Source organism: Vitis riparia, chromosome 9, assembly GCF_004353265.1.
Source record: "Vitis riparia cultivar Riparia Gloire de Montpellier isolate 1030 chromosome 9, EGFV_Vit.rip_1.0, whole genome shotgun sequence".
NCBI lineage: Eukaryota > Viridiplantae > Streptophyta > Magnoliopsida > Vitales > Vitaceae > Vitis > Vitis riparia.
This window is the reverse complement of record NC_048439.1, coordinates 21656493-21676399: the sequence shown is the minus strand read 5'-3', so window position 1 is coordinate 21676399 and position 19907 is coordinate 21656493. Positions and strand designations below refer to the sequence as shown.

The 19907-nt window shown below is 34.8% G+C and overlaps 1 protein-coding gene across 2 annotated transcripts in view; it reads left to right on the top strand.

Moving 5' to 3' along the window:
- Nucleotides 1-519: 519 nt before the first annotated feature.
- Nucleotides 520-19907, top strand: part of LOC117922250 (mannosyl-oligosaccharide 1,2-alpha-mannosidase MNS1-like) — a 54189-nt gene continuing 34801 nt past the window's right edge. Inside the window, exons 1-14 of one of the 2 annotated variants that reach the window (XM_034840311.1) lie at nucleotides 522-876; nucleotides 6309-6356; nucleotides 6831-7013; nucleotides 7905-8017; nucleotides 8501-8566; nucleotides 8756-8927; nucleotides 12108-12197; nucleotides 12517-12641; nucleotides 12817-12882; nucleotides 14435-14543; nucleotides 14638-14736; nucleotides 15201-15281; nucleotides 15361-15531; nucleotides 16009-16784. In XM_034840311.1, coding sequence (XP_034696202.1) covers nucleotides 724-876; nucleotides 6309-6356; nucleotides 6831-7013; nucleotides 7905-8017; nucleotides 8501-8566; nucleotides 8756-8927; nucleotides 12108-12197; nucleotides 12517-12641; nucleotides 12817-12882; nucleotides 14435-14543; nucleotides 14638-14736; nucleotides 15201-15281; nucleotides 15361-15531; nucleotides 16009-16257 — 1725 coding nt within the window. In that variant the 5' untranslated portion in view covers nucleotides 522-723 and the 3' untranslated portion in view covers nucleotides 16258-16784. Of the gene's footprint in view, nucleotides 877-6308; nucleotides 6357-6830; nucleotides 7014-7904; nucleotides 8018-8500; nucleotides 8567-8755; nucleotides 8928-12107; nucleotides 12198-12516; nucleotides 12642-12816; nucleotides 12883-14434; nucleotides 14544-14637; nucleotides 14737-15200; nucleotides 15282-15360; nucleotides 15532-16008; nucleotides 16785-19907 lie in introns of those variants that run through there. The other variant, XM_034840312.1, reaches the window with a different exon arrangement.

Genomic DNA, 19907 nt, shown 5'->3' with positions numbered 1-19907 from the left:
TTGCTATTGTTAATTGTGTTCATCTCATTTCGGTTTTTACTTTTTATTTTTTAAAAATAGAAAATAATTATATTTCTATATAAAATATAAAAATACATCTTATATCCTTACACTTTTTAAATTTTCAAAATTTGAGGTGGTAATTTTTTTTTGAATTTCTTAATTTAAGCCATCATTCTTTTTTTCTCCATTTATGAACACAAATTATAAATTAAGCACAAAATAAAAAAAAAATCTAAAATTACTTACACTACATTATATATGGTACAAAATCTTTATGATTGTCATGTATACATAATGTTGAAGAACATAATCTTTTAAATTTTAACTTAAGATCTTGAGTCTAATAATTCAAATCTCAATTTATATTATCATTTCAAAAATATCTTCCATTTCATATCCAAATTTAAACCCAACCCTTGACCCAAGAAATTCAGAAAATTCAAAGTCAAGTAAAAAAAAAAAAAAAAAAAAAAACACTTCAATTTTAATTGAGTTTGGTAATACCGTCCCCACAACCACCGCCTTCTTTTTGCTCTCTTCTTCTTCGTCTTCTTCTTCTTGTTCTGCTTCTTCTTCTCTCCATCTCCCGTTTCAAGTCATTTAAACGGGGGAGAGAAACATAGATCGATCCACTCTAAACGGCGTCGTTATATATTGAAACTGTGTCGTTTTCAAATCTGTGAGGCGGTGTCGTTTTGGGTCTGGTCGTGGTGAGATCCGATGGCGAGAGCCAGATCGTCGGCGAGCAGATGGAGGTATTGCAATCCCTCGTACTATCTGAAGCGGCCGAAGCGTCTGGCCCTTCTGTTCATCGCCTTCGTCTGCGTCAGTTTCTTGGTCTGGGATCGTCAGACTCTGGTCAGAGAACAGGAGGTAAATCGTTTTTTTTTTTTTTTTTTTTTTCTTTCCAATTTTTATGGGTTGTTTGGTTGACGAGGAAATGGATTTAATTTTTTGATAGATTATGGTATAACTATCGGATGGTTTATTTATTTATTTATTTTTTTGGGTGGGACTAGAGATTTGATTCAGCTATTATTTTTTTCCCCCTTGGAATCGTTTGAGCCATGATCCGTTGCTGGGAAGATGGAGGAAAATTTTAGAAATGCCAACACACGTAAACAGATTTTTAATTTTGTAATTTTTTGAGAAATGAATTAAAATGCAAAGCGTAAGATTAAGGATTTAACCTTTTTTATTTATTATTTTTTTTGGGAAAATCATTTGTGCAATACTGAGTGGCTAACAAAATGTAGGAAAATTTGGGAAACCTTAAAATAAAGAATTGGATTTTTTTCCCTCTTTTTTTTTTTTTTTTGGTGGGGGGAAATGAAACAATTCAAAGCGTAAGATTCAGGATTTCTGGCTGCTTTTGTTGTTGTTGTTGTTGTTGTTAAGCTGTTTGTGTGCGACGTTTTATTCCTGAGAAAATGTAGGAAAATTTGGGAAACCTCAGCATAAGTGATCGCATTTTTTTTGGGAATTAAAACAATGACAGCTTAAGATTTGGAATTTTGTGTGTGCTTTCTCTTTCTTGCAAAGGGTAGTGTAATTAATCCTACTTTTTTTGTTTTTGATCTTTTCTTTGGCATTTGTATGAATGCAAAGAGTGTGATAGAGTATTTTTTTTTTTTTTTTAATTTTATATTTTTAGAAGTCATTTGTGCAATTTTTTTTGGTTGCTGAGACAATATAGCAAAATTCATGACCTGCAATGTATTTGACCAGATTTTTTTTTTCCTAATTATTATTATTATTATTATTATTATTATTTATCTTTTTGAGGAACTGAGACACTGAAAAGGATGAGATTCAGGATTTCAGGGATTGTTTTGCTGTTGTTGTGCCAAAAAAAAGGGTTAGATTTACTAATTCTAATTTTATTCTAGTAAGATTTGTTTTTTGGGATTTTGAGCTTGACCATCACATTTTAGATTTGATTTTTGGTTTTGGACAATATAATTCTGTTTAGTAGTTAATATAAGCATGTGTATTGTGGTTGGATTTTTCTATTACTAATGAAAACCAGGTAAAATTTTGTAGAAAAAATTTAGGAATTAAAAGACGTGAAATTTAGAAGTGCTGTATGGTGAAGATTCTGAACATGCTGCTGTCTTAGTTCATTGAGATGATTAAGTTTAATTTAGATAGTCTGTATGGAACCTTATCTGTTACTGCTTTATGAGATTGTGGTTGGTTTTATGGCGATAAAGATATGGGGAAAGTTCATGAAGTAGTACCTGTTTGTTTTTCCTATGCATAAATCATGAGTGATTTTGCTATTCAACTTTGCATTAGAAGAAGATTTTTAGTTTGTCACAGTTGTAAATGTACTTGCTGGAAGTACCCAAAGTAATTGTACTCTGATACGATGATATTCTCTGCATGTGAAGAGACAAAACACCATGTTTTTTTTCCAATTACAAGTGGCAGGAGAGACTTGAACCTAAGATCTCTGGTTGTAATACCATGTTTGACTACCAACTGTTGTAAAAAATTAAGTTGTTAATATATGGGCCCTTACATATATCAAGCTACCAATCCAAAATTCATCATGCTATTAAGAAGTAATTAGCACCCTTTTTTGCAGTTCCTGTTTATATTTACCAGAGCTTTTCACCAAACTTGGGAGATTAGTTAAGACATCAGTTTGACTCTGGGGAATAGGAAGAGAATCAATATTAGATGGGCAAAGAGCACTAGTAGAAGGAAGATTGTAGTGGGATAGTTCTTGAAAAAGGTGGATGCATGGGAAATTGAAGGTCTTCAATCTGTTGAAGCTTATTCTTCGATGAATTGGCATTTATGGGGTTCAATTTGATTCTATATATATTTGTCCTGTTTGAAGAAAGAAAGGATCTCAGGTAGTCAATCCTCATTCTTAGTAAGAATTCTTGTGGTTCCAAAGGATCAACGATGGGAGAGCCTGGAAAATAGAGCTTTCCTTTTTTGGTAATTGGTCACTGCAATCCCCTCTGTGAGAAGGCACCTCTTCTTACAAAGTTATGTGTTTGTTTTGTTGAATTCCTTAGAATGAGGTCATACTCTTATGTATTCTTTACCCACCTATCTATTTTGGTTTCAGGTAGAAGTATCGCTATGTTCAAGGTCCAATATAAGCTCCTGTCGTGGGAAAAGCAAAAACAGTTTGAAATGGAGAACAGTTGGGAAGAGATGAAACCAAGAAGATTGAAGAGATAAACTATAGGAAGGTTGGGCTCACCTTACTAAGTGAAACAGAGACATGGGTGGGATGAATGCAAATTTTGAGAAAATAATGCTACTGAAAGGCCATGGGAACAGAAAATTGAAGTAAGAAAAGTTAATTGCAAGAAGTACAGAAATTTAGGGAAGAAGAGATTAGGTGTATGGGAAAGATGTAGCAAGAAATTTGTTGGTTGGGCCCTTGGAATATTCCAAGAGGTGCAAGGATGTCTTCACTAGAAAAAAGAAGAAAACCATGTTCTAACCAATAAAAGATAATCATGAGACAATTTTTCTCAACTTGGAAATTTTCATCCTTAGAATATGTGAATTTTATAGAGGGAGGTGCTGGCTGATGGCTGTCTATCCTAATTTCTTTCTAAATCCAATCTCCTTGGTATATGTGTAAATTGGATTGCAAGAAATTCTCAAAATGAAGACATTCCTAGTATACTTGTGCAAGACTATATTTATAAATTGGATTGCTAGAAATTCCCTAAATGGAGGCAACCCTTATATACTGGCATAAGAAGGAAAACAAATCTTAAAAACCTCAATCGTATCACCTATTTGTATGGCCTTGGGCAATTGGAGTTAGAGCTGAAATTTTGTTTGTTAGCTATTTTTTTATATGCTCAGGAAGATTTTGGATAGGAGGTGCTCTTGTGCTTGGAATTCCTGGACCTATCAGCCTTAACCCAAGGCTAGTGAGCTGGCGGTGTTTCCATTTATTTTGATCTTTGAGTTATCCTTGTATTTCACTATACCTAGGTTGTGCCTCTGTTTGTTAGGTACTTACTGATTTATTGTTTGTAACATATTTTTAGAAATTTCTAATTTATTGTTCTATAAACTATTGTAAAAATAGATGTCTTAATAAGTAATTTAATTTTTATGATGTAACAAATGAACTTTATTTTCATCTCCAGTCATTTTTTTTTTTTTGATAAATATCATGAATATATTAAAGGGCAAAGGCCACCAAGCATACAGGACGTATACAATTTGCCTCAAAAAGAGCAAAAAAAAGCAAGCACCCTTACCCTCCCTAAGTGGTCGCTAGCCACTCCAAAAAACCTAAGAGTGAAGAGGACTCCTCTCCAATGTACACCCTAGCCCAACTCCACAAGGTACAAACAAAAGAATTTTTGAGTTTCTGTATATTTAAAACCCCTCCCTTAAAGGCTAACCTATTTCTTTCCTTCCATACCGTCCAAAAAATACACAATGGTATAGAATTCCAAATTTTTTTCCTCTTCTTCCCCACAAAGGGGCCCTTCCAACTTAATAATGCCTCCTTCACCAACTCTGGGAACACCCACTGAACCCCCACTAGGGCAAAAATAATTTCCCATAAGGCCCTTACCACTATACAATGCAAGAGAATGTGATTTACACTCTCCGCTTCACACCCACACAAAAAACATCGGTTAGGAAATTGCCATCCCCGTTTTTGAAGCCTATCCAAGGTCAGAATCTTCCCCCACGCGGCTTCCCAAGCAAAAAACGCCACTTTGGTTGGGACCTTATCCACCCAAACGCCTCTATACGGAAAATCACCAGCATTGACAACAACCAGCTTGTTGTAGGCATCCTTCACCCCGTACCTTCCATGGCCCCCCCCTTTCCAAAGCACCTCGTCCTCTTCTGAAGATAGCTTGAAGTCCCTGAGCATAACAAGCAATCCTCTAATCACGTCCAGCTCCCAATCATTAAAATCTCTATGGAATCTAAGATTCCAACCTTCTGAACCATTGCTATGATCCCACATCTCATTAACCGTTGCATTCTTGTTGACCGCCATCTCATGCAATAGGGGAAAAGAGTGGGACAGCTTCTCATCCCCACACCACTGATCTGACCAGAATTTCACTCTAGTCCCTTTCCCTACCTTAAACTTTGTATTTTCCCAACACCACTTAGCTTCCTTCATAATCTCCTTCCAAACCCCCACTCCATAAGTACCCCGTGCTTCTTTGGTTCTCCACCCAAGCTCTTCCTGACCATATTTCACCCCAATCATTAGCCTCCAAAGATTATCCTTTTCAATTGCAAATCTCCAAACCCATTTACCCAACAAAGCTTTGTTCAGGGAGTCAATCTTCCGAATGCCAAGGCCACCCTTCTCCCTTCTAGTGCACACCACCTCCCACTTAATTAAATGGGCCTTCCTCTCCAAGCTGCCCCCTCCCCAAAGAAAGTCCCTTTGTAGTTTTTCAAGCCTCTTTACAACACTTTTTGGCATACGAAAAAGGGACATATTGTAGATAGGGAGGCTGGCCATAGTGCACTTGATTAAGGTGATACGCCCTCCCTTTGAAATATACTGTTTTTTCCACTGAGCTAATCTCCTTCTCATTCTCTCTTCCACACCATCCCAAATGGAGGCAGCTTTATGATGAACTCCAAGGGGCAGCCCTAGATAAACAGTGGGCAGCACTCCCACTTTGCAGCCAAGTTCCACAGCCAGCTCCTCAATGTCTTCCACCTCACCCACTGGAATTAGGACACTTTCATCTCCAGTCATTTGCTATTGCTAAATTCTATTTTGAAGTTTCTGATATGATTACACCTGGATCAACCTGATACTGAGTCGGAGATGCTATGAGGATTTGGATGCAGAGAAGAGAGGAGAAAAAAGAATAAAAGACAATAGAAGAGAGATGGAAAGGGTGTAAATCCTTTCCCAACTTACATTTTTATATTTGAAAGTCACACAATAGTACCATTGACAATGCCTCAGTTTACTGCAAAAATACTTTGTGCTTATTTTCATCGGTTTGTAATGAAGTTCTCGTATCATAATTGGTGATTTTTGGTAAGTTTGGATTTTTTTTTCTATTTTTTTTAATGGGCAAATAAAAGGTTGTATTAGGGATCCTAGCAAACAGAAGGGGGGCAACCCCAGTACACCAGGCCTCTTACCCCCTAAAATAGCAAATTAGTCTTCTGTAATTAACTGTTTCCATATGAATTTTAAGTAATGAGTATCTTCACCCAGGTAAAAATTTATGCTGAAAACTGAAGCTTGTTATTTCAATTTGAGGGACAATTGCTTCTCCAGTTGTGTTTATTTAAAGAATTTTGTGTGGATTTTGCAGATTGAGGTTGCCAGCCTAAAAGCAGAATTGACCCATTTGCAAGATTTGGTAAGAAATTTAAAATGCTTGTTCTTTGGTTGTCATCCAGCTTCAACCATTAGAATATGTTTAGCAGTTCATGCCATGGTTGTTTTCTTTTTTGGTTTTTTTCATTTTTGGAGTACTATACCATCATTTACAAATTAGAAAATTTCTAGGCTATATGTTTCCCACTGTGAATTCAATAAAATTTTTCGCCAACTCAAAATATTCAGACAAATTTTATTACTTAAACAGGAGTGATGATGCATATTAAGTAGGTTCCTGTGGAAAAAAATAACACAACTAAATATCCAAGTTCCCCAACTGATATTTTCTCCAATTTCCTAGAAAACAGTTAGAGTTTTTTTCCCTCCATGTAGCTTGTTCTCATTGATTTAGGTTCTCTGTCAGCTGACTTGTCATCACTTTTCTCTGTTTTTGAGACCATTGGTATTACATTACGTGTGTATGTGTAGACTGAATGTGTGGTTATATTGGCAGCTGGATGAATTGAAGAGTATTGGAGGAAATGCTGGTGTCAGTGGCAGAAATGGTAAATCCTCCAAGAAAAGTACTGTTCCAGATGACCCCATAGACATTCAGCGAAGAGAGAAAGTAAAAGATGCTATGCTTCATGCATGGAGTTCATATGAGAAGTATGCGTGGGGACAAGATGAACTTCAGGTTTCATTGATGTGTTTTTTTATTTTTAGTTTTTTGATTTGTTTTGTTTTGTATTGTTTTCTTCTTCTTCTTCTTCTTCTTCTACTACTACTACTACTACTACTACTACTACTACTACTTCTCTTTCTGTTTTGGTTGTTTGAATAGGATCAAATGGTGAATCTTTCTAAATTTTTTAATCACACATATATTTTATATCTACGTAGCTGTTGTACTTATGTCCAATGCCCCACTAAGCAATGCAAAAGATGGTATAATCATAATTTTGAATATGAGAAAACTCTTTGCTACATTGTTTCCTATATTTTGTAGTTTTAGTACAAATATGTTCAATCTCTCTATCAATCAAAGATGGTTGGCATATTAGAATAGAAGTAATACTATATTTTTATAGACAACTCTGACAAATGTGTCACCAAAAGCTTGTAAAAGACTTCAATCTTAAATCACTGAAGGACAATGATGGGAAGGAAACTATACATGTAAGGTTCACCTTATATATGTATAGATATGCATCTGGAGCTTCAAAAGATACGTAACATGTTAAGAGTATTATCAGTATAAAGACTCTGTTCCTGTGCTTACTCTGTAGGATTTCTTCATGCTCTTGCTATTGGATTGTTGAGGAATCAAAAGAAGAAAAAAGAAATTTAAATTTTATGACGGTTTTAAAAACCCACCTGTTACATGATCCCAAATTCATTTCTTTCCATTGAACTCTCAAATAATCAAAAAACATTAAGAGTAATTAAATTTCAGTTTTGCTACTAGATGTCTATGATTTTATGGACATTCCTAGATTTGTGGCATTTGTATTTCCATAGTGTTTATGATGTTGTTTCATTTTATCCAAGTTCTACAACTAACATGCAATTGTTTTTTCCTTAACAGCCACAATCCAAGAATGGTGTCAATAGTTTTGGAGGTCTTGGAGCAACATTAATAGATTCTCTTGATACATTATATATAATGGGACTAGATGAGCAGTTCCAAAGAGCTAGAGAGTGAGTTTTAGCTTTCTATTGTCGTCTGTCTCAATTACTTGGATTTTATCTCTTTTTATGCAGCAGTTGCATTGTTTTACTTTTTCTCTCATAGTACCAGAAATAGCATTAAGGGGCTTCCATAGTTTACTAAGGTCACTGTTTGGAAGGGCTCCTCTCTCTTCTCTCTCTTTTCATTTGTTGGAATCCTGTTGTCTTTATTTTAGATTCTTTTTTTTCTTGATTTTTATTAATTACTACCCTTCTCTCTAATTAATTCTATTTGCTTTCCTCCAAAAGAATGATTTTCTAGTCCTTGTTTACCTATTTCAATTGTTTACTCCTCTCTCTCTCTCTCTCTCTCTCTCTCTCTCTCTCTCTCTGAAGATCTTAAATTACAATTTTTTTCCTTAGCACACATTAAATACATGCCTATGGTATTTCATGTTTTGTAGTTTTGGTAATTCAATTTCCTGCTTAATACTAATGTGCTATTCATGGCAGGTGGGTTGCAAACTCATTGGATTTCAACAAGAATTATGAGGCTAGTGTTTTTGAGACGACCATAAGGTTGCATTATAAGGTTTAATATGTAGATTGTTTAATTTGTCCTTTCTCTTGTTCGGAAGACCAGTTATGGGCTATGATGACCTTGCAATCTCTAAAGATGAACTTAGGATTGAAATCTTGCATTTTTGACTTATCATTTTTGGATTTTTTTTTTAATTTTATTTTATTTTATTTTATTTTGAAATCCAGAGTTGTGGGTGGACTACTTAGTGCATATGATCTCTCAGAGGACAAACTTTTCCTTGAAAAAGCTAGAGATATTGCAGATAGGTTGCTGCCTGCCTGGAATACGCCTTCTGGGATACCCTATAACATTATTAACTTGGCACATGGAAATGCACATAACCCTGGATGGACTGGAGTAAGTGTCTGGTTTCTGATTGTTCTTTTGTCACTATTTATTGGAAAGTTGTTTTATTTATCTATTTATTTATTTGTTTATTATTGCCTTCTGTTGATTTATGATTCTATTTTGAGTTGTGTGATGTTATAAAATGTGTCTTGGGCTTAGGTGTGGAAATTATGTTTCTTAGTTGTGTGGCTTGAGGGAAAATAGAATGCATTTACCATTTTCACTATGTAATTGCTGCTACTTGCTCACTCAACAATGACCTGGAGTTTTTACTTGACTTGGTTTGATGCTGACTTAAAATTGATCTTATACTGGTTGGATTTTGGCATACATCATGATGTGATTTGGCTTCTGCTGAAATCCTTATTTGACTTAAATATGTAGCATGATTGCATGAATGTGAACACTAGAGAGTGTGCCACACATAAATGTAAATTTGGTGAGGAAATGAGTAGCTGCTGTTGTGGGGTGACGAAATGCTCTTAGAAAAGGGTAAGATGTTTTATCTCCTATGTCAGATTTTGGTGTGGGAAAAACTTTTCTTTGTTTTCTAGATCTGTCATACATTTCAATTAATTGAGACAACATGGTGGCAAATCATCGAAATGTGGACGGTGATCAGGATTATAAAAAATGAAGGTTTATAGAAGTTTTCATAGTTGTGAGTCGGAAATGGTAGAATCGTTCTTGTCTCATATTCAAGATAAGCGGGGGGGATAAACAAGTGGAAGTTATCTGAAGATGGTTGTTACTTGCTTCTATGTGAGATCACTGTGAAGCCATGTGTCAGAAACTTTGCCTGTTTTCTGCATAGAAAGATTTAAGGATTCTCACCCATTCCCTGTGTTCATTTTTACCGGTGGAGTGGGATTATCGCTAGTTGGTACTGTTTGCAAATAGGATGGGGAATTGGTATAATAATTTGTTTATGCATTCTGATACCTTGAGCAACTTGAAGTTTGTGGTCTCTTTTGTTTGATCCCTCAGTATTTCATGGGTATTTCCTAAGTTAGCTTAGGACACCTTAGCCAGTTGGCAGGGATTGTCTGTTTGCAAAGGGAGGAGGAAATTATGCAAATTATTTCCCTCTGCCTATTTTTCTGTTCAAGGAAGGAATGAAATTAGAAGGATCTCCAATGCTTTGGAGCTGTTGGAATTGCAAGTAAAAATATGTTTGTATGAAACCTATATTTGTGTGATCCAGAAGATTTATAGGGAATGAGAGACTATCCTTTCCAGATTTCTTTGATGGCTTGATATTTTGGGGTGTCCTTAATTTCTTCCCTATTATATTTTATTTATTGGGTGCCTTGGGGTGTAAGGCACTTGTTAACATAATCCTTTGTGGGCCTAGCAATCCTCATATGTACACACTTTCTTTAAGTAGGCAAATGAGTAATTGTACTACTGAAAAGGAGGCACAACCCATACACATATCCAGAAAGTATACAAAGATTGCCAAAACAGCAATAGATAGACTAGAAAAACAGCCACAGCACAAATTAACCCACTCCCAAGCAATCAGTGGGCTCTAGAAAAGAAATATTGGCTTCATCCACAGGATCTCTTGATCATTCAAACAAGATTTGAGGAAATAAATTCTGAAAGTGATCACTATACACTGTATCTTTAAAAACTCAGCTAATCTGCTCTCCCCAGATACACCAAATCAAACATAAAGGGTCATCCTGTACACCTACAAATGCCTTTGACCCAGAAAGCTTCCAATCCATCCCAAAAGCAATTCATTCATGGATCAAGGAAATATCAAGGACAACTTAAACTAGAAGAATTAAGGATATCACAGAATGCTACCCATTTCACATTGTAGAATAAGTGGCTCACTGATTCCTCTTCGTTTTATGTGTACAACACCTGTTAACTGAATTCTAACTATTCCTCAAGCCAATTGGTTATAATGTTGTGCTTTTACCTATCAAAAAAAAAAAAAAAATGTTTATAAGCATGTTTTTCCATACTGCGACATCGTATGAATCAGCCAAACAAATATACCTTCCAGCCACTACAAACAACTCTGTAGTGGATTGGCTGCAAAGGCTATCCCACCAACTCCAATTCCCAATCATGAAAGCTCTTGAGCAAATATGGATTTCAATGGCCTTGACCATCATCCTCCACTCATAAGTTAACAATATTTCATGGAAACTTCTAGCAACAACTATCAAGCCAAGACTTATGGATTACACGCAAACAGATCCTCTTAGTGCTTTCCAAGATTCAATAGGTGCGTCTTTTTCTTTCTTTATTCTTCTTCTATTTATGCTTTAAAATACTGCATAAAGAGAAAAAAGGAAAAATGGTAATATTCTAAGATTTCTACTGATGTGTTTGACATGGTGTTTGAAATGGTCATGGATCCTTTTTAAAAGTGTCCCAAGCTACTGCTACATAGCTTAGGTCTGTTTCAGATCACTTCTTGCTTTTGACTTCTGTTAGATGCTTAAGTTGAAGCTAAAATCAGGATTTTAAAGGAGGAATCTTGGTATTATTAAAAGTTCGAATAAACATGTAACAGCTTATCATATAAACCAAGAAAGGGCTTCCATTGGAACCTATATGTTCCTTGCTTCCCTGTTGTCTCTTTTTTATGCCAAAAAAATCTTACCCTGAAATTATAAAAAAAACCATACATAAGCTCTTATGGAGCTTTCAAAAGGAAAAAAAAAAGGCTTTTGCTTTGAGGAAGTGAATCTAAACAGGGCCTTAATTAACTACATTTCTCTTTCTGGCTTCCTATCCTCCAACAACAATGTTAAGATGCATCTGAAACCCGGTGTTCTTAATCATGTGCAGAAGTCCATTTTAGTCTCTAAAACCATTGCATTCTACTGCCTAAATCTCTTTATGTTGTTTTAGGTGCAATTTCCCTTTCTTGTTTGAATTGTTTCATACTAATGATTTAATGTCCACAAATAAATTAATAAATACATGAATTATGTGCAGAAGTCCATCTTAGTCTCTAAAACCAGTGCATCCTAATGCCTAAATCTCTTTCTGTTGTTTTAGGTGCAATTTCTCTTTCATGTTTGAATTGTTTCATACTATTGATTTAATGTCCACAAATAAATTAATAAATACATGAAATGAAAAAAAAAAAGAAAATCAAACATATATCCATGGTAATTGATTTCATTGTTTTTTAAAATGTATAATTTTCCTTGATCCTAGGGTGACAGTATCCTAGCAGATTCCGGCACAGAGCAGCTGGAGTTTATTGCCCTTTCTCAAAGGACTGGTGATCCAAAGTATCAGAAAAAGGTATATTCCTCTTATGCTTATATGTGCACACACCAAAAAAGGAATTGTTTTCATGTGTCTTAAAATTCAGATGACCTTTGACAATTTTCTAAAGTAATGTCAACAACTATCTTGTTGCATTGACTAGGATTAAATCCTAAGACTAAGCAACTTCAGTTAGTTATCATTTTCTCTATACAACGTTTAAATTTTTTGGTAAAGAAACTAGAGTCAGAAGACATTGGTCATTAACTTCTGCTTCCAAGGAAACAAGCATTTTCGCGGGAGGTTTAATTTGCTGGCATTGAATTTAATGGGTTGAATTCTGCTGATGTTTCAGGTTGAGAATGTTATCATTGAGCTTAATAAAACATTTCCTGCTGATGGTTTACTTCCCATATATATTAATCCTCATAGAGGAACATCATCTTACTCGACCATAACCTTTGGAGCCATGGGTGACAGGTATGACCATTTAATATTTCTGTACGATTTGTGATATCTTTCTTGAGATCTGGGTCTCATTATGTCATAGGAATTCTACTACTTTATCTATCTCCCTGATGGAGGAGCTGAACTATGAGCATAATTTTGTTAGTTTGATCGACATTGGTGATTAACTTGAAAAACTTGATTGCAGCTTTTATGAATATTTACTCAAAGTTTGGATACAAGGAAATAAAACTGCTGCTGTGAAGCATTATAGGTGAATCCCTACATCTCCCATTGAATTCTGGTGAAATATCATTTGTGTGCTACATTGGGCATGTGTTTATCAATACCACATGATGATTGTGATTTTGATTTTCAGACAGTTTCTCTTGAACTACTATGGGCCAATATTGTTTATTTGCGATATCTGGCATGTTATTGAATGACACGATCCTCGTTCCTTCCTTTTTCCTGTTTGACTAATTAAAATGAATTGTTTTTAATAGGAAATGAGCTACTTTGGTACAATTAATTAGTTGTGGTACTAGTGAATGGCCCTTGGTTCATTTGCTTTAATAGCATGAAATAAATTGGGATGTAAACAAAGGTAGGACAGAGGAACAGTAAATCCTATCCCATAAAAAAAGGACCATTTTCTTCTGTACATCTAGAGGACCTCCACAACAGGATCCTAGAATTCTGTGGAGGTCCTCTAGATGTACAGAAGAAAATGGTCCTTTCTTTATGGGATAGGATTTACTGTTCCTCTGTCCTACCTTTGTTTACATCCCAATTTATTTCATGCTATTAAAGCAAATGAACACAGCAAAAAAAAAAAAAAAAAAAAAAAAGATGTTTCCTGTTAAGGTTGCCTCTATTATTAAGAAAACTGAGAGTTTCTTTTTGGTTTGGTACAAGGAGGCTAGTTTGAGAACCCTCAATAGGTGGGAGGTGGTGTCTACACCTAGGAAAGAAGGTTTAGGCTTTTGAGGACTCTGTGAAACTGAGTTCCCATCGGAAGAGGGATTTGGAGATTCCTGAAGTGGAATTTAACTTGGCATGCTGTTAAAACTTGACATTGCAGGGAAAATTCAATTCCCAAGATCTTCTTTTGTTCTTTTCTAATTTGAGGTTTGTTGCTGGCAGTGGCTCTAAAATTTGGTCATGGGTGAAACTCTGGTGGAAAATCAACCTTTAGAAGTGTCGTAAAGCTTAACTTTATTCTCTTAAATAATTTCTCTCCTGGGATATTGATTTTTGGAGGAACCTTAACACAGCCAACACTTCAATGAACTACTCCTACTTGGAGTCTTGGGCTTAATTTAGATGTGTGCTCCCTTGGGGGCCAGATGGGCAGTTGAAGAGCTATGTGGGAACATGGGAGTGTCTTCTTCCATGCTTTCTTTGAGGCTTTGTTTGGGCTTGATATGAAGTAGACAACTTTACACTTTTAGTGAGTCCAAAGGAAGCCTCTTGCATGGGCCTTTTTTTTTTTTTTTTTTCCGGAGGGAACTTTTTTTGGTCATATATTGGGTCTTGTCAGTTGTGAAAGGCCCTTAGCTTTTCAATAACTAGAATAAGAGGAATTTGGCGGATGCATTTAACTAGAACCTTAGATTGACTAACAAGTTGTCTGATTAGCCTTTGTTCCTTATCATTGTTTAATCTTTTCATTTGCTCATTTCTTTAGGAAAAGGTGCATACTTTTTATTTTAATTCAACTCACAGATTTTCTTTTAAATATCCAATGTCTAAAAAATGTCAACAGTCTTTCCTTCATAGAATCTATTGATATCAAAATTCTTTTATTGGTTTGTTGGAAGCAGAGAAATGTGGGAGACATCTATGAAAGGTCTGTTAAGCTTGGTCCGAAGAACAACACCATCATCTTTCACATATATATGTGAGAAAAATGGGGATTCTCTGCATGACAAGGTAATATTTGATACCAAAATACTCATTTGTTCTACTGCACTAATATTTGACCATTAGCATTTTGGTGCTATTTGTTTTTTCTATATATGTGCAGATGGATGAATTAGCATGCTTTGCCCCAGGAATGATTGCTTTAGGATCACTTGGTTATGGTCCTGAAGAATCTCAGAAATTCCTATCCCTTGCCGAAGAGGTATTCTTAAATTCTCTTCATACCATTTCTGATATTTTGTGCTTGATAGGAAAATGTTTTGACCTTAAGCTTTAATACCCATCTAGAGCTTAAGCTTTAGTAGTTGTTTAGCTCTTTGAACATATTTGCCATTGCAGCATTTTTTTGGTCTCCATTAGCACTAGCCACTGATTTTTTTGATGTTCCCATGACATTAAAAACTTCATAAGCTAGAGGCTTCTTGTAAAATCACAAGCCCTACCCGGTTTATAATGATAGTATTTCAATTTTTTATTTATTCCATGTAATATTATCATTTTGCATATAATGAAAGAGCCATATGAGATGAAAATTTCACATGCAGTTCTAAGGGAAGGAATTGTAATGATTCCTTCTGCCCTCCCTGAGTTTTCTCTTACTTTTCCAACATTTGGATGCTTTTCATGTGGTTCCTGTGAGTGAATTGCTAGGGATATTTTTTGCAGCTTGCCTGGACATGCTATAATTTCTACCAGTCAACACCAACAAAATTGGCTGGAGAGAACTATTTCTTCCACTCTGGGCAGGTTAGTTTTTCTCTTTGCTTTTTATATACTAGTTATTTCTTTTACTGCCCAATCTTATTTCCATCTAAAACATTTACAGGATATGAGTGTGGGTACATCATGGAACATATTGAGGCCCGAGACGGTTGAATCACTGTTTTACCTCTGGCGTTTAACTGGCAACAAGACATACCAAGAGTGGGGTTGGAACATATTTCAAGCATTTGAAAAGAACTCCCGCATAGAGTCAGGATACGTTGGACTGAAGGATGTAAGTACACTCTTCAAACTCACTAATCTCTACTTCAGACTGACTGATTCACATTTTTAGCATTTACTTTTGAACTTTGATTCCTGAAATCTTAGAAGATATCTCTCATTACTTGTTACCCTGACCAAATAACACAATGATTTGGGCTGTCATTACCTCAAAATGAGACTCAATCTTCACAGTGGTTAGATAAGAATATTTGTAGATTGAGTGCGTTTTTATTATTTTTATTAATATGAAAAACTGATTTAGAAGTTATCTATTATTACTAGATAAGTTTCAATCATGAATGACAGTGACCAGCCCAGCAGGTGTGGAGGTTTTACACTGAAATAAATGTGCTCACTGATTATGTATTTTTTCTAATCCTAAACACTCTTGGCTGTGCGGGTTATCATTTTCTTTCATTGTTACTTTCTTTTGTTTACTGCTACATCTGTGCTCTTTGCTTACTCTGCTGGTTCTGGATATTCACAGGTAAATAGCGGTGTCAAAGACAATATGATGCAAAGCTTCTTCCTTGCTGAGACACTCAAATATCTCTATCTTCTTTTCTCACCTTCGTCGGTCATTTCATTAGATGAGTGGGTTTTCAACACCGAAGCCCACCCAATAAGAATCATGACTCGTCATGACAATGGAGAGAACCTTGGAGGATCAGATGGACAACAGAAACAATTCTATAGGTTGCGTGGCCGGAAGGAAGGTCGGCGAGTTGATGATTAGGATTCTTTTCCTCTTTTAGAAATTTTTTGGCGGAACCACTTTCCAAATTTTCAGGCTCTAATTAGCTGAAGAGCCAAGGAGTTCAATACCATAGCTTTTGAAAATCAACCAAGGGCCTCCTACATTCGGCTCAATAATGTTGGCCCTAGTTCCACTCAATCTGGGCTTGTGAGGAATGTTGTATTCTAGTAAAGCTACAGTGCCCTTTATTATGAAAGCCATCGGTATGTAACATAGGGTATAGACTATTTTGCTTAGTTTTATTATTTGAAGGGGTTTATTCGGATGAGTTCTACAATTTCATCTGATTTTCTGATACCGTGTGTAATTCTCATGCTTTTGGGCGGTTATTAAAGGGTTTATTACTCTTTTAACGCATTAGGATTCAGTCGTTAAAGCTCATATAGGAGCATGCTCAGACGGGCTAGATATTGTAATTGAAGAAGGCTTGGCTTGAACCGTGTATGCTCTCTTGTACTCCTTGTTTCTTCGCAATTAAATGATAGTTTTCTTTGCCTGCCTTAGCATTTAGAATTGTTAGATGAGAGAGCCCTTTCCAACTTTACACCTTGTTCCCTCATTAGGATGTTTGGAAATTGAAATCGCAAGGTTCGCTCTCATTAGGGTTTTAGTAAATGGAAACAAGCTTTGGTTCTGGTCATGGGCAGTACGAAATAATGAAGTTTCTTCCCTTTTCAACTCGTCATTGTCTTGAGAGTTGGTTTGGATCATAGAAATTAGGAACTATAAGGGAAACCTTTGTTCCCTCATAGGTTTTTAAAATTTGAAACCCTAATGTTATGTTTGTTCCCAAAAAATTTGAGGATTCAAATCTTTGTATCACTCATAAGGGTTTTTTGGAAATGAAAACCAAATGTTTGGTTCCGGTCATAGAGAGTTCGAAGTAATAAAGTTTCTTCCCTTTTCAACTTCACATTTTGTTTGGTCATTGTGGTTTTGGGAAACAAAATCTTGAGAGTTGGTTTGGATCATAGAAATTAGGAACTATAAGGGAAACCTTCGTTTCCTCGTATAGGTTTTTAAAATTTGAAACCCTAACGTTATGTTTGTTCCCAAAAAATTTGAGGATTCAAATCTTTGTATCACTCATAAGGGTTTTTAGGAAATGAAAACCGAATGTTTGGTTCCGGTCATAGAGAGTTCGAAGTAATAAAGTTTCTTCCCTTTTCAACTTCACATTTTGTTTGGTCATTGTGGTTTTGGGAAACAAAATCTTGAGAGTTGGTTTGGATCATAGAAATTAGGAACTATAAGGGAAACCTTCGTTCCCTCATATAGGTTTTTAAAATTTGAAACCCTAACGTTATGTTTGTTCCCAAAAATTTGAGGATTCAAATCTTTGTATCACTCATAAGGGTTTTTAGGAAATGAAAACCGAATGTTTGGTTCCGGTCATAGAGAGTTTGAAGTAATAAAGTTTCTTCCCTTTTCAACTTCACATTTTGTTTGGTCATTGTGGTTTTGGGAAACAAAATCTTGAGAGTTGGTTTGGATCATAGAAATTAGGAACTATAAGGGAAACCTTCGTTCCCTCATATAGGTTTTTAAAATTTGAAACCCTAACGTTATGTTTGTTCCCAAAAAATTTGAGGATTCAAATCTTTGTATCACTCATAAGGGTTTTTAGGAAATGAAAACCGAATGTTTGGTTCCGGTCATAGAGAGTTCGAAGTAATAAAGTTTCTTCCCTTTTCAACTTCACATTTTGCTCGGTATTGTGGTTTTGGGAATCAAAATCTTGAGAGTTGGTTTGGATCATAGAAATTAGAAACTATGGGGGAAAATTTTATTTCCTCGTTAAAGTTTCTAAAATTTGAAACCTAAAGGTTATGTTTGGTTCCTTGAAGAAAAAAAAGTGTAAAAGGAAAAAAAAAATGAAAGAAAATAACAAAACAAATTTAAAATTAATAAATGATTTTTATGTTATTTCAAACTCATAAAACTTAAATGATTAAAAAATGCATAAGTTTTTAATTAATTATATTTAATTTCTTTTGGGTATTTTCTATGGTACAATCAATGATGAGAAAATTATTAAAATTTTTTTTTTTTTTGATATATTTTGTGAATCAAACATGGCCTAAGGTTTAGTTTGTATAGTAAAAACTGAGGGAACAAGCTTTTTTTCATTTCCAACTTGATACATTGTTTTCTTATTAGGGTTTTTGGAAATTGAAACCACAAAGTTCAGTTTGGATCATAGAAACTATGGGGAAAACCTTGTTCCCTCGAGGCTTTTAGAAATTGAAACTCAAAAGCTTGATTTAGGTCATAGAAAGAACGAGGGAACAAGTTTCTTCCTTTCTAGCTTGACACTTTGTTCCCTCATTAGGGCTTTTAGGAAATTTAAACCCCTTCTTATTCAATACTTTTTTTTCCCTCATTAGGATTTCTAGAAATTGAAAACCTAAGACTCAATGTGAATCATAGGAACCATGAGGGAAAATTTTATTCCTTTGTTAGGGTTTATAGAATTCAAAACTTAAAGGCTTGGTTTAGGTTATAGAAAGTATGAGGAAAAAATATTTAGGTAAATTTTTAGAAGAGGCCTCCTATGGAAAGCATTTGTCTTTGCTTTCAAAATACTGAAGTATTGAATGGTATGGAAATTTTTGATGATGAATGTAAAAAATAAATAAATAAAAAATGAGACTTTGATTTATAAAAGAAAAAAGAGATTATTTTTAAGACAAAACAATAAGACTTCTTTTTGGGTTCAATTATGGTATAAAGGAATAAGACTTTCTTGTCTCTAATAGGATGGTGCTTTTCGGTATGGTATTGAGTAGTACTGTTTTTTAGAAAGATCCTAAATATTTCTTCTAAAATTAATTGAACATGCTTTCTTATTAGACTTAAAACCATAACTAATTTTCAAAAGTCAATCCAAAAATGTTTTCTCATAGGAATTCTACTTGATGGCAAAAGTGACAACAAGAACAAAATAAACTCCATTGAATATTAAAATCATGGAGGTGTACATATCAATGTTTTTAAAGTTGAATTGGTTATTGAATAAGATTTTTTTTTAAAAAAAATAATGTAAATAATTAAATAACTAGATATAAATATAAAAATTAAAATTTATCACAATTCCAACACCATCTCTATTTATTTGGGCTTTTCCCAAAATTTTATCTAAATTTCAACTTTTGGATCTAGGATAGGAGCAAAATGATATGTTATTTTGAAGTTATAGAAAAAACAATCAACATTCATTCCAAACCCAATTGGTTCAATTGGTTAGTTGATCTAACTACTAGGTTGATTATTCTTGATGGAGTCAACCCTCGAACGAGCCAAAACCTTGCTTAGACTGTATAAGGCTAGCCGACGGCTTCCATTTGTTGTTGGCAACTTGTGATAGAAAAAATTTATGAAACAAAGAACTCTAATCCAACAAGATACCACTCTTTTGAAAAATTTATTTCATTTTCCATTGATTTTATATTTGAATATATTATTTTTTGGAATGAGAATAGAAATACAAAATTTATTCTTATATAAATCAAATCCCACTTTTGTTAGGATTTGATTCATCTCTTCCACATGGCATTTTACCTTTATTCTCAATCCCTTATAACCGATACACCTCAACATTGAGTCCTTTGAAGATTTTAGCATGGTTG